At 55.6% G+C, this 18,904-nt stretch overlaps 2 protein-coding genes across 3 annotated transcripts; one reads left to right on the top strand and one right to left on the bottom strand.

The window, feature by feature from the left end:
- The first annotated feature begins 1,284 nt into the window (after positions 1 to 1,284).
- On the top strand, positions 1,285 to 10,866 carry SGCA (sarcoglycan alpha). Of its 2 annotated transcripts, none has more exons than XM_059907934.1 (10): positions 1,285 to 1,366; positions 2,223 to 2,345; positions 2,449 to 2,603; positions 2,780 to 2,852; positions 3,196 to 3,394; positions 3,821 to 3,983; positions 4,894 to 5,102; positions 5,306 to 5,332; positions 10,216 to 10,408; positions 10,716 to 10,866. In XM_059907934.1, exons 1-9 carry the CDS (start codon positions 1,330 to 1,332, stop codon positions 10,394 to 10,396), a joined length of 1,167 nt encoding a protein of 388 aa, XP_059763917.1. In that variant the 5' UTR covers positions 1,285 to 1,329; the 3' UTR covers positions 10,397 to 10,408; positions 10,716 to 10,866. The 2 variants fall into 2 exon arrangements, with proteins under 2 accessions (XP_059763917.1, XP_059763918.1); XM_059907935.1 differs by having other exon boundaries at positions 10,674 to 10,866.
- Positions 6,049 to 6,633, bottom strand: LOC132355524 (spermatid-specific linker histone H1-like protein). Its single transcript, XM_059907936.1, has one exon. The coding sequence runs from the start codon at positions 6,604 to 6,606 to the stop codon at positions 6,049 to 6,051; it is 558 nt and encodes a 185-aa protein (XP_059763919.1). The 5' UTR covers positions 6,607 to 6,633.
- Positions 10,867 to 18,904: the final 8,038 nt, after the last annotated feature.

The following is an 18,904-nucleotide window of genomic DNA, read 5'->3' as shown; positions in this document are numbered from 1 at the left end:
AGGCACCGGGCTGAGGTCTTTACATGCACTCAGCTGTCTATAGTGTGGCCTCAGGAAAGTTATACACCCTTCATGCCTCAGTTTTCTCATCTGTAAAATGGGGACAAAGATAATACCTGCTTCATGGAACTGCCATGGGGGTGGGATGAGTTACTATATGTAAATCTATGTAAAACCTTCAGCATAGTAGCAGGCAGAGGGTAGCCGTCATCACCTGCTGGCATGAGAGCTCCACCTGAGTAGGGGCTGCTCATCTCTGCCCCCTCAGTGCCTGGTACATAGCAGGTGCTCTGTAAATATGTGCTGAATTCATGATTTTGTGGATTCCTCACAAGGACACCAAGAGGAGAGCACTGTTCTTGCCACTTTGTAGTTGTAGAAACAGAGCCTAGAGAGGGCAGATGACTTTTTCAAGGCCATGTTGTCCAGTGAATGGGTCAAGTTGGGATTCATGTCCAGGCCTGTAGGCCTCCTTTACTCCCTGTCTCTACCTGGTTGGTTCTGTCCAAGGCTCTCTCTTCCCGGACCTGGGGGGCATGCTGGGGGTGCCTAGTCTGAGGAGAGGGCTGGGTGAACGGGTGCCCTCATGTGCTGTTCATGAAGCTGTCACCTCGCTCCCGACACCTACTAGTTGCCAGGCCCTGTGCCAGGTCCAGGGATGCAAAGATCATAAGATCCCAGGCCACCCCGCAACCCTGTGTGGTTGGCTGTGCCACACAGGAGGGAGGACAGAAAGGCTTCAGAGAGGAGAGGATGCCTGTGCTGTGTCGTGAAAGGTGAGCAGAAGTTTGCTGGTAGGATGAGGGCACGAAGGGAGCTCCAGGCAGAGGGAAGAGCTCGTGCAAAGGGGTGTAGACTCAGGAGAGATTATCAGGTTGTGAGGCAGCAGAGGGAGGCAGGGCAGAAGCCTGGGGTAGTGTGTGTGTGGGGGGAGGGGGTAAGGAGGAAGAGAGGGGATTCTAGACAGGATGGCCAGGTACAGGCAGGGCCTGAAAGCCATCAGCCGCTGCGGAACTCAGGGCAATGGAAGCCATTAGGGTTTTAAGGGGGGCCTCAGGCAGTCAGGTTGGTGTTTAGAAAATATACTCTGACCCCAAGAAGGGGATGATTGGAGGGACCTCATCCTGTGAGGAGGGTGTCCACCCTAGATTTAGTGTGTGCTCTGGGTGGGGAAGGGGAAGGTCCCGCTGGCTGAAGCTGGGCCCAGCTGCTCTGGGACATCTTCCCGTCCCTCCCCCTCCCCCTCCCTCCTCCCTCCTCCCTCCTCCCTCCTCCCTCCTCCCTGCTCCTGTCTCTGTCACTCACAGGCAGGGCCAGGTTGGGACAGCCATGGCAGCAGTGCTAATCTGGATTTCTCTCCTTGTGGGTAAGTTGGGGTCTTCTTCAGGGAAGAGGCCCAGATTGAGGGGGTGAGAAGTTCCTCAGGGGAGGGGTTGGGGGTCGGGGTGAGGCAGGGGCCAGAGGGACTTTGGGGTATAAATTCCACAGCCGATGGGGCTCTAGGGAACCGGGGCTGGGAGCTGGGATATGGGGGGCTGGCTGGGAACTCTGAGGGGCGAGGTGTCCTACGCTAGGCTGGGCCTAATTGCACAGGCCCAGAGCGCCATGGGCCCTTTAATGGGCTGGCTTCTTTCTGGGTCCAGGCTAAATTTGGCCCTGGGAGAGTGTGAGGGTCACTGGGGCAGGTCCTCTCCCTGAGGCTCTGGGCTCAGGCTCCCCTTTGCTCAGCTCCTAGTGGCCTCTAGTGTGAACCCTATCCCCCCTGTATATTAGGGGAGGTGGGTGGGGGCCCCAGAATGGCCACCTGCATGCTCTAAGGGGTCCTTACCTCTCCCTCCCTCCTACCCCCTCCAGCCTACCACAGTCAGCTTGGGGTTCTTTTCCAAGTGCTTTTAACACACACACACACTCACACACCCCACACCCCTTTCAGCCAGACATCAGTCCCTGCCCATTGTGACCCTCAATGGAGGTCTAAAATGAGGAGTGAGGGGCTTCCATGAATCCAAACCAAACTAAGGTCTGGGTCTTGTCACTGATGAAAGTGTGTGGCACAGACAGGGCCCCACCCTCCCTTCCTGGGAGCCAGCAAATCCATCCGGCTCCTCTCACACATTTCTCCACTCCCTCAGGGCCACTAGGGGCTGGGTGGAAAAGGGGACCTTATTCCCTGGCCAGGACTGAGGCTAGGCCGTGTGTTTGGGGGTCATGGGTCCCCATAGGTCTCCTGGCAGGGCTGGGGGGCACCGAGGTCCAGCAGACCACCCTGCACCCGCTTGTGGGCCGCGTCTTTGTACACACCCTGGACCGCGAAAACTTCCTGCACCTTCCTGAGCTCGTCGTCGGTGAGAGGGGCCTGAGGGGCACTGGGGTGGGCTGGGGGCGCCTGGCCCAGGGCTGGTGAAGGCTCCTGTTGTGTCTCCAATCCCCTCTCCTCCCTTCCACCAGCTGTCCCAGCCACCGTCCCTATCACCTACCACGCCCACCTCCAGGGACACCCAGACCTGCCCAGGTGGCTCCGCTATGCCCAGCGCAGCCCCCACCAGCCTGGCTTTCTCTACGGCACCGCCACCCCAGCAGATCGCGGACGCCAGGTCATCGAGGTACCAGTAGGGGCCCCAGTGGGCTGTGTTGCATGCAACAGGGACCCGGTGTTCACTCATTTACATGACTCACATGCCTCTAATTTGGTGCGCTATCTCAGTCTTCTCCCGCCAGGCCCAGCCGCACCACGGTTCTCTCCTAACCCCACCTCTCAGCCCTCTACCCCATCCTCCAGGTCACAGCCTACAATCGGGACAGCTTTGACACCACCCGGCAGAGGCTGGTGCTGTTGATTGGAGACCCAGAAGGTACTGCCAGCCCCGCCCCACCCCTACCCCACCAATGCCAGTCTTGGGGGATCTCCCCTGGAAGGCGGGTATAGAAGTGAGTAGTGGGGAGCGGGGCCCCCTGGGAAGACTCTGGAGTTGTATTCTCGGCTGCTCTGCTGATAGACGGTGGAGCCTTGGGCGAGTAATTGAGGCTGTGGGTGTGGAGGAAGGGCGTTTGAGGCCTGTGATATAGGGGGTATTAGGGAGGAAGGAAGGGAGCTGAGGGGATACGGGGACCAGCTTGGATGGGGGGAAGCTTAGGAAGGATCCACGCAGGGCTGGGGGCTGGGTGCGGCCTAAGGTGCCCACCTGGCCCTCCCAGGCCCCCTGCTACCATACCAGGCTGAGTTCCTGGTGCGCAGCCATGATGTAGAGGAGGTGCTGCCCTCGACACCTGCCGGCCGTTTCCTCACAGCCTTGGGGGGGCTCTGGGAGCCAGGGGAACTCCAGCTGCTCAACATCACCTCTGCCTTGGACCGTGGGGGCCGAGTCCCCCTTCCTATCGAGGGCCGCAAGGAAGGGTAGGCATGCAGCCCAGGAGGGCTTCCTGGAGGAGGGGGCAGCTTGCCTTTTGTCTAGGTGGTGGGCATAGAACATGGGTCTCCCTAACTTCCAAGTGGGGCTTTACCACTTGCACGCTCACCATGCTCATCTTTACCTCCCAGCATCACATCACTGTCCACTTCTTTCTGGCCACCCCCTCATCTCCCTCTTGCCCTTCCTGGGCCCAAACCCTAGTTACCCAGAACTCTGCACTTTCTGGTGCCCATAAGGACATGATAGATCCATCCATCAAAGGACATTCCTGGGGGCCAAGGCCCCCAGAAGACTGGGGTGCTCTGTGTACTCTCACCATAACCCCAGATCTCAGGGTGGCCGTAACCCTCAAATCTCCAGTGCCCAGTGATACCCCCAATTTTCTGATAGTGGTTTCTATCTGGGCCCAGGGTATACATCAAGGTGGGCTCTGCCTCACCCTTCTCCACCTGCCTGAAGATGGTGGCATCCCCCGACAGCCAAGCTCGCTGTGCCCAGGGCCAGCCCCCACTGCTGTCCTGCTATGACACCTTGGCACCTCACTTCCGAGTTGACTGGTGCAATGTGTCATTGGTGAGGAGGGACCCTGGTTCTAGGGGTAGGGGCGGGGCATGGCCCCCATCATGGTCTCCTCCATCCCCATCCCATCCCATTTCCCTGTTTCTTCAATTATCTACGCGCGCGTGCGTGCACACACACATGTTCTACCTTCTCCCACAAGAGGGCAACAGAGCCCATAATCCAGACAAGGGATCACCAGCTCCTGGAGCCCCAGCTGTGCCCAACTGAACAGCTAGAACAATCACTCCCACAGGATGGTTTCAAACTCCTTTCTCCACCTAGGGCCTCTGTGTGACAGCTCTATTTTCCTCTAAGGTGTCACTTAGCAAATTGGCCTAAAATAAGGGACAGATAGCTCTCACCCCCATGTTATAAACCAAAGATGCTCACTACTGCTCTTTGGGATATTGAGCTGAGTGAGGTGTCTAGGGTCCCTAGAGATCTTATTCCCAGGGCTAGGAACCCTTCCTGTGACTTGACCGACAGCACAGGCAGGAACTGGTAATCAACATTCTTGAGCACTTGCCATGGGCAATGCACTATGCAATCAGCATGTTTTATCCTCACAACCACCCAGGAGACAGGTAACACTATTAGCACCCCGACTTTACAGATGGGAAAACCGAGGCACCTAGAGGTAAGTCATTGCAGCATAGCACTTGTCTGAAACAGGATTCAAACCCAGGCAGTCAGACTTGAGAGCTGTGCTCTAACCGTTGTATGGTCCTGCCTCTCCTAGAATTTCTTTCCTGGCACCTAGACCAGTGCTTGTCCTGCTCGGTCACATGAGCTGGGGGAGGCCAGGCAGGAGGAATCCCTGCAGCTGCATGGAGCAGGGTGGCCCCAGAACTCCTGCCCTGAGCCCTGAGGTTCTCTGTGTCTAGCCATCCACTCCTGGGTCAGCCTTGGGCTCTCTGAGCAGGTGGACAAGTCAGTGCCAGAGCCTGCAGACGAGGTACCCACTCCGGGTGATGGGATCCTGGAGCACGACCCGTTCTTCTGCCCACCCACCGAGGCCACAGCCCGAGAATTCCTGACTGACGCACTGGTCACCCTCCTGGTGCCCCTGCTGGTGGCCCTACTGCTCACCCTGCTGCTGGCCTATGTTATGTGCTGCCGGCGGGAGGGACGGTGAGTGTGGGGGCCGAGGGCAGGGAGGGCGCTGGGGCTGGTGCTCACATTGTGGGATTCCTTGTGGCACTTGTGCCGCGTGGGGACCCAGATCCCTCAGGGAGCAGAGTCCTCAGCCAGGAAAGGAGGAAGGGCCCCTTGCCTGGCCTGGCACCAGGAGGGGTTGTGGATAATAGCTAATCCCCTCCCTTGTTTTTCCACAGTTTGAAGAGAGACCTGGCCACCTCTGAGTGAGTAGGGGAAATCTGGGGGCTGGGTGGGACTAGACTATCAAGCTGGACCCTCCAACCTCCATGAGCAACAGACAAACCAAAATACTCTGGGATGATGGAGCCACCCTTGGCCTGTGAGCTCCAACCCTTGGCTGGCTGGGCGCTGGGCCCAACCTATCCTGGCTTGGCTTTCTCATTTTCTGGTCTCCATGGAGGAATCTAAAGTGGGACAGGAGAGGGAACCTAGCCAGGCTTCAGGGATCTGCTGCCACCCTGGGAGAAAGGGTTTGAGAAGCAACTTTAAAAAGCAACTTAAAAGGCTTCCAGTGCGTGCATGTGCACGCGCGCACACACACACACACACGCACACACGCAACCGCGATTCGCTGTGAGTCAGACACTTGGGTTCCAGGCTGCTTTCTGCCACACAATTACTGTGACTCTGTCTGGCCTCAGTTTCTTCACCTGCAAGATGATGCGGTTGGACCAGCTAATATCTGGATGCTTTCAATTCCTCCAGCCCTTCCCAAATCTGTCTCACTCTTATTTTGCCCAGGTTTTCCCCACCCATGGCCTTACCTTTCCTCTGTGCCCCCAGACCTCTTTCTCTCCCTCTCCCTTGAACCCCAGAGATTCCAGGAGGCAGGTGTGACATAAGTTAGGCGCCTTTTATTCCCACTGCACTGAGCCTGTGGCGGGCCTGGCACCCCTCCCTGCTTGCCTAGCCTGCCTAGTTAACTGCGGCAGCATTTGGCCGCCCTGCGAACCCCCTTGGCGAGCCTCTTGTGCCCCTGCTTGGAGCCCATGGGCAACCGGTGCTGCCCAGGCCGGCGCTGCCCAGGCCGGCGCTGCCCAGGCCGGCGCTGCCCAGACTGCCGCTGCTGCTGCTGTTGCCGTCTCTTTGCCTTGAGCTTGAACTTGGAGGCATGCTTCTTGCCCATTAAGATGGAGCCTGTGGCCCCGTTGCCTGTCACCTGCTTGAGCACGCCCTTGTCCACCAGCCCCTTGAGCGCTCGCTTGAAGCGCCAGGCGCTTCGGGTCATGTTGTAGCCACTGGTGGCAACGGCCTTCCTCAGGGTAGCCAGGGACACGCGGTTGCGCGCCCCCTTGTTCGCCATGACCCCCAGGATCACCTTGGATATGCTGGGCTTCCGGTGGGCTTTGGAGGAGGCATGGCACCCAGTCCCTCTTTTGCTCGGGAGTCCGGACGTGCTGGCCTGCTGGACTGCACCCAGGGCAGTGTATGAGGCCAAGGGCCCAGATGGGGGTGGCAGCGAAGTGTATTTCTGCATCTCTTGCTGGGGTGGGTGAAGGGAACTGGGTGCGAGCACCTCCAGGACGGTGGCTGGAAGCCTCCCCTGAGTTGCTCCTCGGTGGGGGAGGTGCGTCCCAGTTCCTGGTTCCCTCAGAGGTTTCCTTGTACGGCTCTGGCCGGAGCCTTGCCCTGGGTGGCCAGAAGGAGGGCTAAGGATGGTCACCCACGCTGGCCTCAGCAGAGTTGTGCCTCAGGTGCAGGGAGTGGTAAGGTTATCCCTGTGGTGACCTCAGGGGAACATTATGAGGCCACCAGAATCTTGTGAGGGTCACAGTGGCCCCATTGTTCCCCCCTGGGTGGGGCAGACGGGAGATGCCAGGTAGTGTGGGCATCTGACATGACAGGGAGCCTGGGAAGAAGGGCTGTGGCTGAGTGAGCCAAGCAGGTGGGCCCACGTGGTGTGCATGTTCTCGCCAGCTGATTTTAGGGTGCCTTAAATCCACCATTTTGACTCCACCATATAAATCCATTGGGTTAAGCAATACAAACATTTTTAGAATCAGAATTATACCAACATTTTTGAATTTTTATGGGGAATAAGTGTTCCAGAGTGAACATAAATGTAAGTCCTTGATCTATCTAAGTCGATTTAATTCCTTGATCAACTTTTTATACAAAGCAATGAAAAAGATTTGCTTTTTTTTTCTGCTTTCATTTTTTTTTTTTTTTTTTTTAAAGAGCAGGTGATATACAAGCTGGATTTTTATTTTTATTTTTATTTATTTAAACACTATTTTATTTATTTATGGCTGTGTTGGGTCTTCGTTTCTGTGCGAGGGCTTTCTCTAGTTGTGGCAAGCGGGGGCCACTCTTCATTGCAGTGCGCGGGCCTCTCACTATCGCAGCTTCTCTTGTTGCGGAGCACAGGCTCTAGACGCGCAGGCTCAGTAATTGTGGCTCACGGGCCTAGTTGCTCCATGGCATGTGGGATCCTCCCAGACCAGGGCTCGAACCCGTGTCCCCTGCATTGGCAGGCAGATTCTCAACCACTGCGCCACCAGGGAAGCCCCTCTGCTTTCATTTTTATTTGGTAGAATTTTCCCCCACTGGGATCAGTGATTTTCTATGCAAATTTTACAAGGAGGATTTTATTCCTCAATTTGGGGGCCTGTGCCAAATTTGATGAGTGTTGTCTCCTGCCACTGCGGGTATTCTCTTCTGGCCAGTTACTTCCACCAGGTCTGCCTTTCCTGGGTCAACTTTCTAGCTCTGCTGGTGTCAGGAAACTATGCTTCCTCCATCAATTTCGAGTCAATAACCAATTTTACCCTGTGTGTGTGCCATATTAGCCCTTGTTGGTTTGGATTTTGTGTTGATTTATTTCTACAAAATCCTATTTTTTTTTCTTCCTGCTTGTTCAGGTTCATTTTTCAAATTATCCAAAATTGTGATTCTGCTGCCTGTTTTTCACCTACGTCAGATTTTATTGGTCGGAACATCGTCTAGCCCAACCTCCAACCCAACGACCCTCTCCTGTGATCTGTGTGCCAGAATCGGGGCTCAAGGGGCTGTGTGTGCGCGTGTGTGCGTGTGTGTGTGTGTGTGTGTGTGTGTGTGTGTGTGTGTGTGAGAATGCCTGCCAGTTGGTTTTTCTGCCCAAGTGCTGATGTGGAAGGACCGCGGAGGAGGGCACCGCGGGTCTGACTTCTGCTCCTGCTCTGGAAAAATGTCCCCAGAACATTTTTCCACCTGTGTGTGTTACTAGAGTAATGAGACCCAGATGTGGGGCTGGGAGTGGGGAGGAGGCCCATCAACTAAGGCCTCCCCCACCCGAGGGATCATTACCTGCCCGGCTGCCTCCACTGCCACACGCTTCCTGCTCCCTTCCCCTCTCAGCCTCCCCTTGCCTGCGAATGGAAACTTGTGTTTTGGACAACTCTGCTTGCCAAATTCCAGACTCAATAGTTCATCTTGACCCTCTCCTAGCCTTAAGAGGGTGACTCCACCTCCTCCTACTGGCCAGAAAGTACTTGGTCCTACTCCCCTGGGGAGGAGGGTGGCACATTCAGTAGGAAGCTAGAAAATCTCTTCTGATCTCTCAGGCTCTAGCTGGAGTCTGTGTCCACTACTTGAGACACGGGCATGGGTGGGGATCATTTCCCCCTCCCGGATTTGATCAGTAATCCAGCAGTAAGTAGGATTGCTTCCACCCTGCCTGGGGCCCCCACCCCTTTAAGAAAACCAGTTCTTATTGTCTGTACTGAAAAGTCCCTGTTGTTTGTCTGACCCAGCAACCAGGTAGTCTGGGAAAAGGTCTCCAGGCTGAGCCCACAAATATGGGTGGGTTCATGTAAAAGGGCTCGGAAACATCCTTCCACTGGAGGCCAAGTTTATCAGTGGGCCTACTATAATAAAACAACACCAACGATAATAATAGCAATAGAAGTCTCCCCACAATAATAGTTATCTTTTGCTGCGTGCTGACCAGTAGACGTAAATGTTTTTTCTGCATCAACTCACTTAATTCATACAACAACTGCATTACAGTAGAGGAAATGGTGACACAGAGAGGTTAAGTAACTTACACAGGGTAACACAGCCAGTAAGCAGTGGAACTCACACTCAGACCCAAAACATGCTCTCATGCTTAACCACTATGCTACCCTACTTCTCAAAATGAACTAAAGTTGCTCCTGGACAGCAGAAAGCAAGCCCATGAGAATGTCAGATGAGAACGAGGCTCAGCCTTCTTAGGGGAAACTGGAGCTAGAGCTCAGGTAGGACTTACTAAAGGGTGTGGTAGTCAGTCCTTTGGGCGCTGCTGGGGCTTCCAGCCCGGTGAGGGTGGGGCCTCATTCCAGCCTCAAGGAGCCTTGGTCCGAAACACAGACAGGAAGCAAGACTCAGTGTCTGGAGCTAAGCAATGCTGGGGACAGCCTGGGGCAGGGTGGGAGGGGGTCAAGTTACAGAGGGAGTGGAGCCCAGGTCTGAGGGTCCAAAATATAGGCAGTCAAAGCCCAGCAGGAAAGAACTTGGGCAAAAGCCAGGAAAAGGTGGAGGAGGTAGGTTTGCCAGACTAAGATGGGGATGATGGGGAGGGGAGGGATGTTCAGTGCTGGGAGAGAGTATTAGAAGAGGGAAGTGATCGCTAGAGGGGACACAGGGGATCATCAGAATATAAAAACAATATAGAGCCCAGCAAACACTGGCTTCTGGTAATAAATACCACTGTAGGTATCTATTCATGTCTTAGTATCTCAGGAACTCTTACCACGTGCCAGGCACTTTTCTAAACACCCAGCCTGCATTTTCTCATTAATCTCCATAACAATCCTAGGAAGTAGGTTCTATTATTATCCCCATTTTACAGTTGAGGAAACTGAAGCACGGAGTGGTTAAGCAACTTGCAAAGGACACATAGCTTTGAATCCAGGATGTCTGCACCCAGACCCCATGCCTCAGTCACTGGACACTAAGCTGACACCATAGAACTTCCTGTTTGTCCTCCCCCACCCATCCCGTGTGTGTCTCCCCACACATTGTAGGTGGGGAAGACTGCAGGGTGGCTCAGAGATAGTGCCAGGCTGGACCCCAAAGTGGGTGCTGACTCCCAGAGCTGATGATTCTGCTGGTCCTGTGCCCCCAGCATCCAGATGGTTCACCATTGCACCATCCGCGGGAATACAGAGGAGCTGCGACAGATGGCAGCTAGCCGAGAGGTGCCCCGGCCACTCTCTACCCTGCCCATGTTCAATGTGCGCACAGGCGAGCGGCTGCCTCCGCAAGTGGACAGCGCCCGGGTGCCCCTCATCCTGGACCAGCACTGAGGGCCCACACAGGTGGGTCCGGCTGGGCAGTGCCAGCCTCTTTTCTGGGAGTAAGGTGGCCTCCATCTCAAGGCTGGGGCAGGTGAGGGGGGGCGGATGGGAAAGGGCACACAGACCTGTCTGCCCCTCTGAGGCAGCGGTGGGGGGTGCTCAGCAGTGCCAGGTGTGTGGCCCCCAGTGCCAAGCACTCAGAGTCAGAAGGTCAGGGTGGGGAAGGCAGGGGAACCGGGGCCTGGTCCTCGCAGACCCCCACTCTCTCTTCTCTTTGCTGCTCCAGTTCCAGCCCTGGCCTCATCCTCCCTTCTCTCCCCACTCACAGAGCAGCCACGGCCCATGGCCACATCCTTCCTTCTGACTCCAGCTCCCGTCCCAGTGGACCCCAGGCTTGGAATAAGCAGGGAGATGAGGATGGGATGGGATGAGGGTGTCTGGGATCAGGACCCCCGGAATAAAACCTGCTGTTCTGCTCATCTATTGTTGTGCTTTCCTCTCAGCAGCCTCCTTCCCAGCCCTCATTGCCTCTGTTTCCCTTTCTGCCTTGTGGGAGCCCTTAGAGGTAGCCAGGAGCTGCCAGCTTGCCCTCTGGACTCTTGGCATTTTGCCGTTTCTCAAATTCCCTGAAAGTAAGAGGGAAGGACCTGCATATGCAGCCCTGATATTAATCCTCACATGAACCTAATAGCGAGGGATAACTGGATCACTATCCCCATTTTATAGACAAGGACACTGAGTCCGAGAGAGAATGAGTGACTTACCCAAGGTCACAGAGCAGGCAAGTGGCAGAGCTTGGATTCAAACCTGGCATGTCCACCTCCACGCTGCCTTCTGGAGGGTTGAGGGGTTCTGGAAGCAGGAGATCCAGGCTCTCACCCATCCAGATCTCCTGGGGGGGAGGCCCCTTTGGGAGTCATAACCTGGATATGGAGAGGGGGTTGGGGTGCAGGAGCCTGAATCAGTGACCCGGATCAGTGACCCCTCCCGGTGCGCTCCTCAGGGACAGGGTCGAGGTCCGCAGGACAGTGCACAGCCCTTGTTGAGCTTGGTGTCACCAGCTGAGCTTGGTCCCCACGTGAGCCCTGGAGAGACTGGCTGACCAGGAAGCAGCCACAGCTTGTTCCTCTCAGGCAGCTGCAACCAAAGCAGGCCGGCTCCACCCCTGCCCCTACCATCCAGGGCACATCCAGTCTCACATCTCATGCTCCCTTGGGAGGACAGGCCAGAGACTAAGCCCCAGAGGGGACCCAGTTAAGGAGGGAGAGGGAGAAGCAGGGCCTTTTGGCCCAGGCCCCTGACCCTGGCGGCACCTCCAAGAGAACACAGACAAGCCCACCCTGAGGCCTCTCCACCCCTTTCTAAGCCCCTCACACTAGGCCTGGGCCCCACCCACTGTCCTGGAGCTGATGCTTAATCACCCCTCTTCCCCGTGTGTGTGTGTGTGTGTGTGTGTGTGTGTGTGGAGCGGGAAGGTAGGGGGGATGCACGGGAGTTTTCTCTCACCTGGAGGCAAGGGCCCAACCTGGGGGCTGAGGGGAGGCTGAAACAGCCAGAGCAGCCCCCAGTCTAATGGTGGTGCCCCCAGAGCCAAGGACCCCAGAGGAGGGCTGAGTTTCTGAACACTGCATCCCGCTCTTCAGAAATGTATAGGCAAGGGGGTCACGAGGACCCCAAGTTGCTCCTGGACCCCCCTCTCCTTTCTCTCACTTCCCAGAATCCCCACCTTCAAAAAATGTCCTGAATCCATCCACATCTCACGGCTTCCACAACGACCTTCCCAGGCCAGCTCCAGGATCTCACCCCGGACCCCCACAACAGCCTCCCTGTGGCCTCCCTGCCTCCTCCCCGCCCCTTCAGCCTCGCCTCCAACACCAGTTGGGCCCATCCTTTAACAAGAAAAATCAGGGAGTCTCGCCCCTCTGCTGTCAACTCTCCTCTGCCTTCCCGTGACACCGAGAGTAAATCCACACTCTTGGCCAGGCGTGGAGACCCCGTCCACCCCTCTGACCTCATCACCACCCCTCCCCCTGCTTGCGTGCTCCAGCCGCACTGCCTTCTAACACACCCCTGTTTCAGGGCCTCTGACTCAGCTCTTCCCTCTGCTGGGAACCCCCAGCCCCCATGTCCAAACAACTTCCCCTTAGTGCAGTCATTTTGGCCTCTGCCCAAATGACAGGTCTTTACAGAGGCCTTTCCCCTGCTCAGAGAGTGCCCTCTGCCCAGCCTCCTTGCTCTCCCGTAGGATGTGCCCTGTATGAGCGCCTTGTTGCGGTCTGCTTTGGCGCTAGAGTGTAAGCTCCAGGAGGGCAAGATTCTGTGTGCCCCCAGGGGTTGCAGTACCTGCACACAGTAGGCACTCAGGAAGGTTGCTCTGAAGGAATGTGAAGGGAAGCCATCAGGTCTGGGCCACTCCGAGCTCTTAAGGAGGTTGCTCCTCCTCTGTGGGCAAAGGGGGTGAGGTGAGCAAGGCCATTGCTAAAGCTTCTACCATTATCTTTTGGGTGCCTCCCCCTTCCCTGCTGGCCACCCCACACCCATTAGTTAGTTAGTTAATCGCAGAGGCATCTGTGGAGGCAGGAAGAGGCTCCGAGCTGGCACAGCGTATGTGCTCAATAAACGTTTGTTGGCTGAAGAACTCTTTAGGTAACAACCCCCAACCACATGGGCTTTCTGACTTCTCATGTGCAATTTCCTTTCCCCGGGGCCCCTCATCTGGCTGAAACCTGGAGCTGCACAGAATCTGCTCAGATTGGAAGCTCCACTCCGTCAGCCGGCTGTCTGGGGCGGCTCCCCTCTGATCCCTGCCCCCCACCCCGTGAGGAGGGGACCACCCTCTCCGCGTCTCATGCTCCCACTCTGGGCCTATGCGCTCTTCCTGTGCTGGCCAGGATGGGAGAGTCGGAGGACAGCGCCGCCACACTTCCCTTTGCTGCGCGACTTTGCCTTGGGATCTTGGCAGCGCCTCCCTCCCAGCTCAGCTACCAGGAGCACGCGGGAGCCTGGCTGCTGGCCGGGAGGAAGTGGCCCAGACAGGGGCTGGGGGCATGGTGTGACTGCGGAGGACAGAGAGCTGTGCCTGGGCACAGACACACGCTTGCCCAGCCACCCTGGCAGCACGTGGGGAGGGCGAGGGGGCAAGATTCCACCTGGCAGTCACACCCCAGCCCCTCACCGCCGAGGACAAATAGCTGTTGTGTCCCCCTCCACCCTGAGACTTGATCCCCTCCAGTGCCGCACCCACAATGCCCACAGGACCCAGTGTCTTCACCTGCATCCCAAACACAGCCCTCGCACATGGCCTGACTCTAGATGGTTCCTCACCACCTCTCAAATTGGTGAGAAGGCCCTCTGCCAGACGTGGGGACACAGGGACCCCCTACAGCTGGCCTCAGCCCCCACCTGCACACTTCTCCCTTATTCTTGAGATACATGCACGCACACACTTAGACCCTGTGTTATAGAGAGCTCCCTTGGTGTATCTTCTGGGATTTGGAGCCAGAGAGAGCAGGGTTCCAATCACAGCTCTGACACTTTACTCATAGACATTAATTATAACTGTCTTGAGGCTTCTGTGAGAATTTGGGAGAACTAGGCGAGTGCCTGGCATCTGGCAGCTCCCAAGAACGGAGACTTTATGACATACAAACACTCACATGGTCACCCCAAAACCAGAGGTCTGTGAGATCTCCCTGTCCCCTAAGATCCGGATTAAATGGACTCAATTTCCATTTACGAAGAGTTCAAGCCTCCCTGTGAATTAGGGTGGAGCTTGAAATTCGCCTGCTCATTGGCTCTGACCTGCTGTACAATCCTGCTCTGTCTGGTAAGGCAGCTGCTGGCCACCTGTGGCCACTGAGCATTTGAAATGTGGCTTCCAAACTGAGATGTGCTGCAAATGTACTGATGAAATGATAATATTGGGGGTTATATTGGGTTAAATAAAATATCTTATTAAAATTAATATCCCCTGTTTCTTTTTATATTTTTAATATGGCTGCTAGAAAATGAAAAATCACATGTGTGCCTCACTTTGTATTTTTATCGGGCAGTGCTTTTTTTTTAAATTTTTAAATTAAATTAAATTTATTTTTTTATACAGCAGGTTCTTATTAGTTAATATTTTATACATATTAGTGTATATATGTCAATCCCAATCTCCCAATTCATCCCACCACCGCACTGCTATTTTCATGGTCCTTCCTATATCTCTACTTCAGATCGACCCAAACCCAGAACTCAGGCGCTTTCCAGAACACCTCCACTCACCAGGCCTCTGCATGTGTCAGAGTTTTCAGAAGCCTTGAGGAGCGGGAGGGGTTTGCCTCACAGCAGTGAAGTCACCTAGCACTTGAATATGTGGCCTCCGTGTTCTAAAACGTGCTCTGGTCCCCACCCTACCCTGTTTTCCTTTTCCTCCACTGTCCTATGCAGAGAAAACCCCACTCTCTCCAGCACCCATGTGCACCAAACTCACCTCCCTCCGGGCCTTGCCATGCACATCTTCTGCAAAGCACTGGACCTCTGTGTGTGTAAGGGCCTGGTTACCCTCCGAGACAAGAGCCATCCTTCTTCCAGGGTCTTGCTTCCTGATCCGTGGACATCCCTCAGCCCTATTTGGTACCCTCCGGAGCACACACCTGGGAGGAGACACGGAGACACAGCTGCTCGCCCGCACTAGAGCCCTGCGGCCCTGGACTTGAGGATGGTGCCCCACCCCTCCAGCCTCTCCTCATTTCCCCCACACTCCTCTCTGCTCTACTGTCCCCCTTTCATCCTCGTCACACAGACTCTCCTGTGCCCTCTGTCATGCCTACGTACACACGTCTCAAACGCCCAGCCCGTCCCTCAGGTCGCCATCTGCGTGTGGAAGCTGTCCGCACGTACACAGACCCCCCCCACCGTCCCCCCCCCCCCCCACAGGTACAGGGCCCCTTTGGACACCGACGCAGTTTGCTCCTAGGTGGGTGGGCGCATTCTCATCCGCTCAGGGGAGGCCGGGGGAACCCACCTCGCTCTCCCTCCTCCGGTGGGTCTTGGCTTTGAGAGCCCCACATTCAGCCCCACCGGGCCTTGTGTGCCCCTGGCCTGAGTCGCCCACGCTCAGCAGGGAAGCCCCTCTCAACCTCAGCCAGCTCTGTCTAGGAATATCTTGGAGGCACCTGGGTAGCTGACAGTTAAGGAGCTGGAAAAAAAAGAGGGAAAATCCGCCACGTTTCTGTTATAGAGAATCCTGCCAGGAGATGGGGTCGAGCCCAAAATGGACCCACGATTCCGAGAAAGAGAGCAAAAAGGTAAAAAATCCAAATGAAGCCTCCTCTCTTTCTAGAATTTTCGGTCTGGATTTGACTGAAAAATCAGCTGCAGGAGCATGACCCATTCCCTCACAGAGAAGCAAAGGTGAGCCACGGAGCAGCAGGGTGGGAAGTCCACGCTGTGCCCCCGTGCAGGCAGCGGGTCTGGGGCAGCGGGTCTGGGCAGCTGTATTTAGGGCAGCTGTGATGTCAGCGGGGAGGAGGGCTCGAGTTGGCAATGTGATACAATGGCCCCTTTGTCCCCCTCCCCTCCTGTCCTGCACACACACTGGAACCACATTCTGGCCCCAAACCACATGACACAGGCGGGGCTGCACAGCGGGGCTCTGCCGCCACCAGCGCCCTGACACTCGGCGTCACCTGGTGTGCCCTCATACGTGCGTGTGCACACATTGCACGAGCACACACGTACCCACGTGTAGAGTTGTGCATATGTAGTGAGAGGCATAGTGCCTCCTTTACCGTGCTGCCCAATACGGTAGCCATGAGCCACAGGTAGCTTTTAAAATTAATTACAATAAAATTTAAGATGGAGTCCTTCGGGGGCACTGTCCACATGTCAAGTGCTCCACAGCCACGGTGGCTAGTGGCTACCGTACTGGACAGCAGTGAGAGGACGAGTTTATCATTGCAGCAAGCCCAAGCCTAGAGCCTTCCACCGCTGGCTGCTTGCACGCAGGGCCTGGTCTGTACGTGCTCTTCCTCTCACACTTGCTCACTCCTGTTCACAGCGATGTCACACTCCACACGCTCACCTAGAAAGGCCACCTCTTGACCTCATGGTCTCTCTCTTTAGTCTCCCGGGCATCTACACCTAGACTTACACCCAGCCCTGCGTCTCAGCCCCTGGCTTCCGGCCTCAGCCAGCTCCTCTTGGTTTGGAAAGAATAACAGGGTGAAAACATGACAGCATGACAGTGGCAACAATGTCTGGTCTTAAGGCTGAGATGAATTCCATAGACATGGAGAGCTTTGGAAACTCAAGTCAAACTCAGCCTGGGTTGGGCAGGAGAATGAGGGGACAATGAGACATTTGAAACATAAGAAAGGCCTGGAAGTTGAGAAGCGTGGTGCACCTGCCGGTGCGACAGGTGTGGGCAGGGGAGGAGAGAATGAGAATGAACAGGTGGGTAGTGGCCAGGTAAAGCCTTGGATGCCAGGCTTGGCTTGCTTCTGGATCCCCTGTGGGGGCAGATAGGGATGGGACCAAGACAGCCAAGGGCCTCAGGGAGCAGGAGGTCCAGGTGGATGGGAGTTGCCTAGGCTGGTGTCAGGCAGGCATCAGCAATCATTCAATGGATTGATCAAAGGATCACTAGGTAACTTGGGGTAATTTGCATATTGAATAAACTTTTGTTTACAAGCCACAATTTCTTGCCCTCTTTAGGCTAATTCCAGTACTACACTCTCCTGAATGTGGTAGAAGTGCTAATGATGAATTATTAAAGGCCATAATTAACAGTCATGACTACTGAATGACAGCCAAGGTATTAGTATTGCAGGCAATGGCCTCTGAGGACTGGTCCATCTCTCTGTGGACCTGAGGGGGGGATGAGGGCCTTTCCTGCCCAAAGGTTTAGTTCCTGAGACCTTGGGAGGGGGGCAGGAACTGGACAGCTGTCAACTTCTCCCCATCTCTAGGTCTCTGGGCGCCTGGTTTGCTCCGGAGTTCTGACTCCCTGGATCCTCTATGTGCCCACGGATGGCACACTGCTGTCCCTCTTCCCTGACATTGGGGAGCTGACCAGTCACCTGCCTTGTGGGGGCCTCAGGCTCTCAGGTAGGCAGGGAGGGGCAGGCAGAAGGTGAGGGAAAAAGGAAGGGAGGGAGAGAAAGGAGGAAGAGGAAGCAACAATTTTTAAAAATGAGAAGGAATGGGCAGGAAGCAGGGGCTGGGCAAAAGGATCTCCCCAGGCCACCTCACACCCAGGGGTCATGTTTTGGGGACTTAGAAGGCCGAGAGAGATGGTCAGGAAGGCCTGTCACCTTCCTGGTAGCAGCTGGTAAGTACCTGGACTGCCAAGCTCTCCAAGCTCTCCAAGGCCCTGGGGAGGCTTTCCTGAGGGCTGGTGGTTCCCTCCTTCCCTCCCGGGGGAGACCAGAAGGAGCAGGAGGCAATGCTTTCTCCAGGTCTCCTCTGGCCCTCAGGGCAGGCTCAGCGACCCTGTCTCATGTTGTACTGCTGATTGCTGCCTTGGAGGAGCTCAGAGGGGGCTGGGATGGAGAAGAGGCCAGATGACCCTAGGCATTTGCCCAGGGGGGCTCCCAGGGACTCCTCCCCGCCCCACCTCCCTCCCCCAACCACCGGCCTCCCAGTGCCCTGACCACAGCCCCCCAACCCTGCAGGGTGCCCCCAGCAGTAGGGGGGAGCAGCGAGAGTTGATGGCATTGATGGGCATGGGCATATGGGCATGAGGTTTGGGCAGGGCAGGATCTGCAGGGAAGGGGTGTGTGTGTGTGTGTGTGTGTGTGTGTGTGTGTGTGTGTGTGTGTGTTGATGCACAGGTGGGTTGCCTGTCTGGCACTGTAAGGGACAAGAGGGTATGAGAGACATGCAAGGAAGATGACAGGAGAGAGTTAAGAGAAAGGGTAAAGGCATAAGAAAGGCAAGAGGGAGGGGGAGGGGCCATCAAAGGTGCTAGAGGAGGAGGGGCAGGGAAGGGGCAGACTCTGAAGGAGAGCCCACCCAGCACCCAAAGCTCCCTCCCCAGGACTCCCCTCCACCAACTCCAAGGAAGGAAATTAGGAGGCCACTGCAGATAGGTTTGGGTCATTTCCACATGCTTTATTCCAGCAATCAAAATAATTAAAAACATCTCAAATTATTATACACATACAAAATAGGTACAGAGTCTCTTGTTTCCTCCCACCCCTAGGGGGAAAAACTGCTTTGTGCTTTGGGAAATTGTGCTCCGAAACCCAGTGAGAGAGAACGCAGAACAGACTAAGAGAGAGGCCGTGAGGATGGGATGTAGCTGAGGAGAGGGTTTCAGAGGAGGGAGAGGTCGGGAGAGAGAGGAGAGAGGCCTGAGGTGGTGAGAGGCGCCGAGGGGGATGAAGAGAGGGTGGAGAGCAAGTGACCCTGTCTGGAGCCGGCACTCTCTCCCCCACATTAAATAGCACCTTTAGAAAATTCACGAGTCCCCATCCACAAGAGAGAAAAAAAAAAAAAACAAAGAATAAAAAAAGACTTTGAACAAAA

This window comes from Balaenoptera ricei, chromosome 20 (assembly GCF_028023285.1).
Source record: "Balaenoptera ricei isolate mBalRic1 chromosome 20, mBalRic1.hap2, whole genome shotgun sequence".
Taxonomy (NCBI): domain Eukaryota; kingdom Metazoa; phylum Chordata; class Mammalia; order Artiodactyla; family Balaenopteridae; genus Balaenoptera; species Balaenoptera ricei.
The sequence above is the reverse complement of the archived record's forward strand: the minus strand, read 5'-3'. Positions and strand labels throughout refer to the sequence as shown.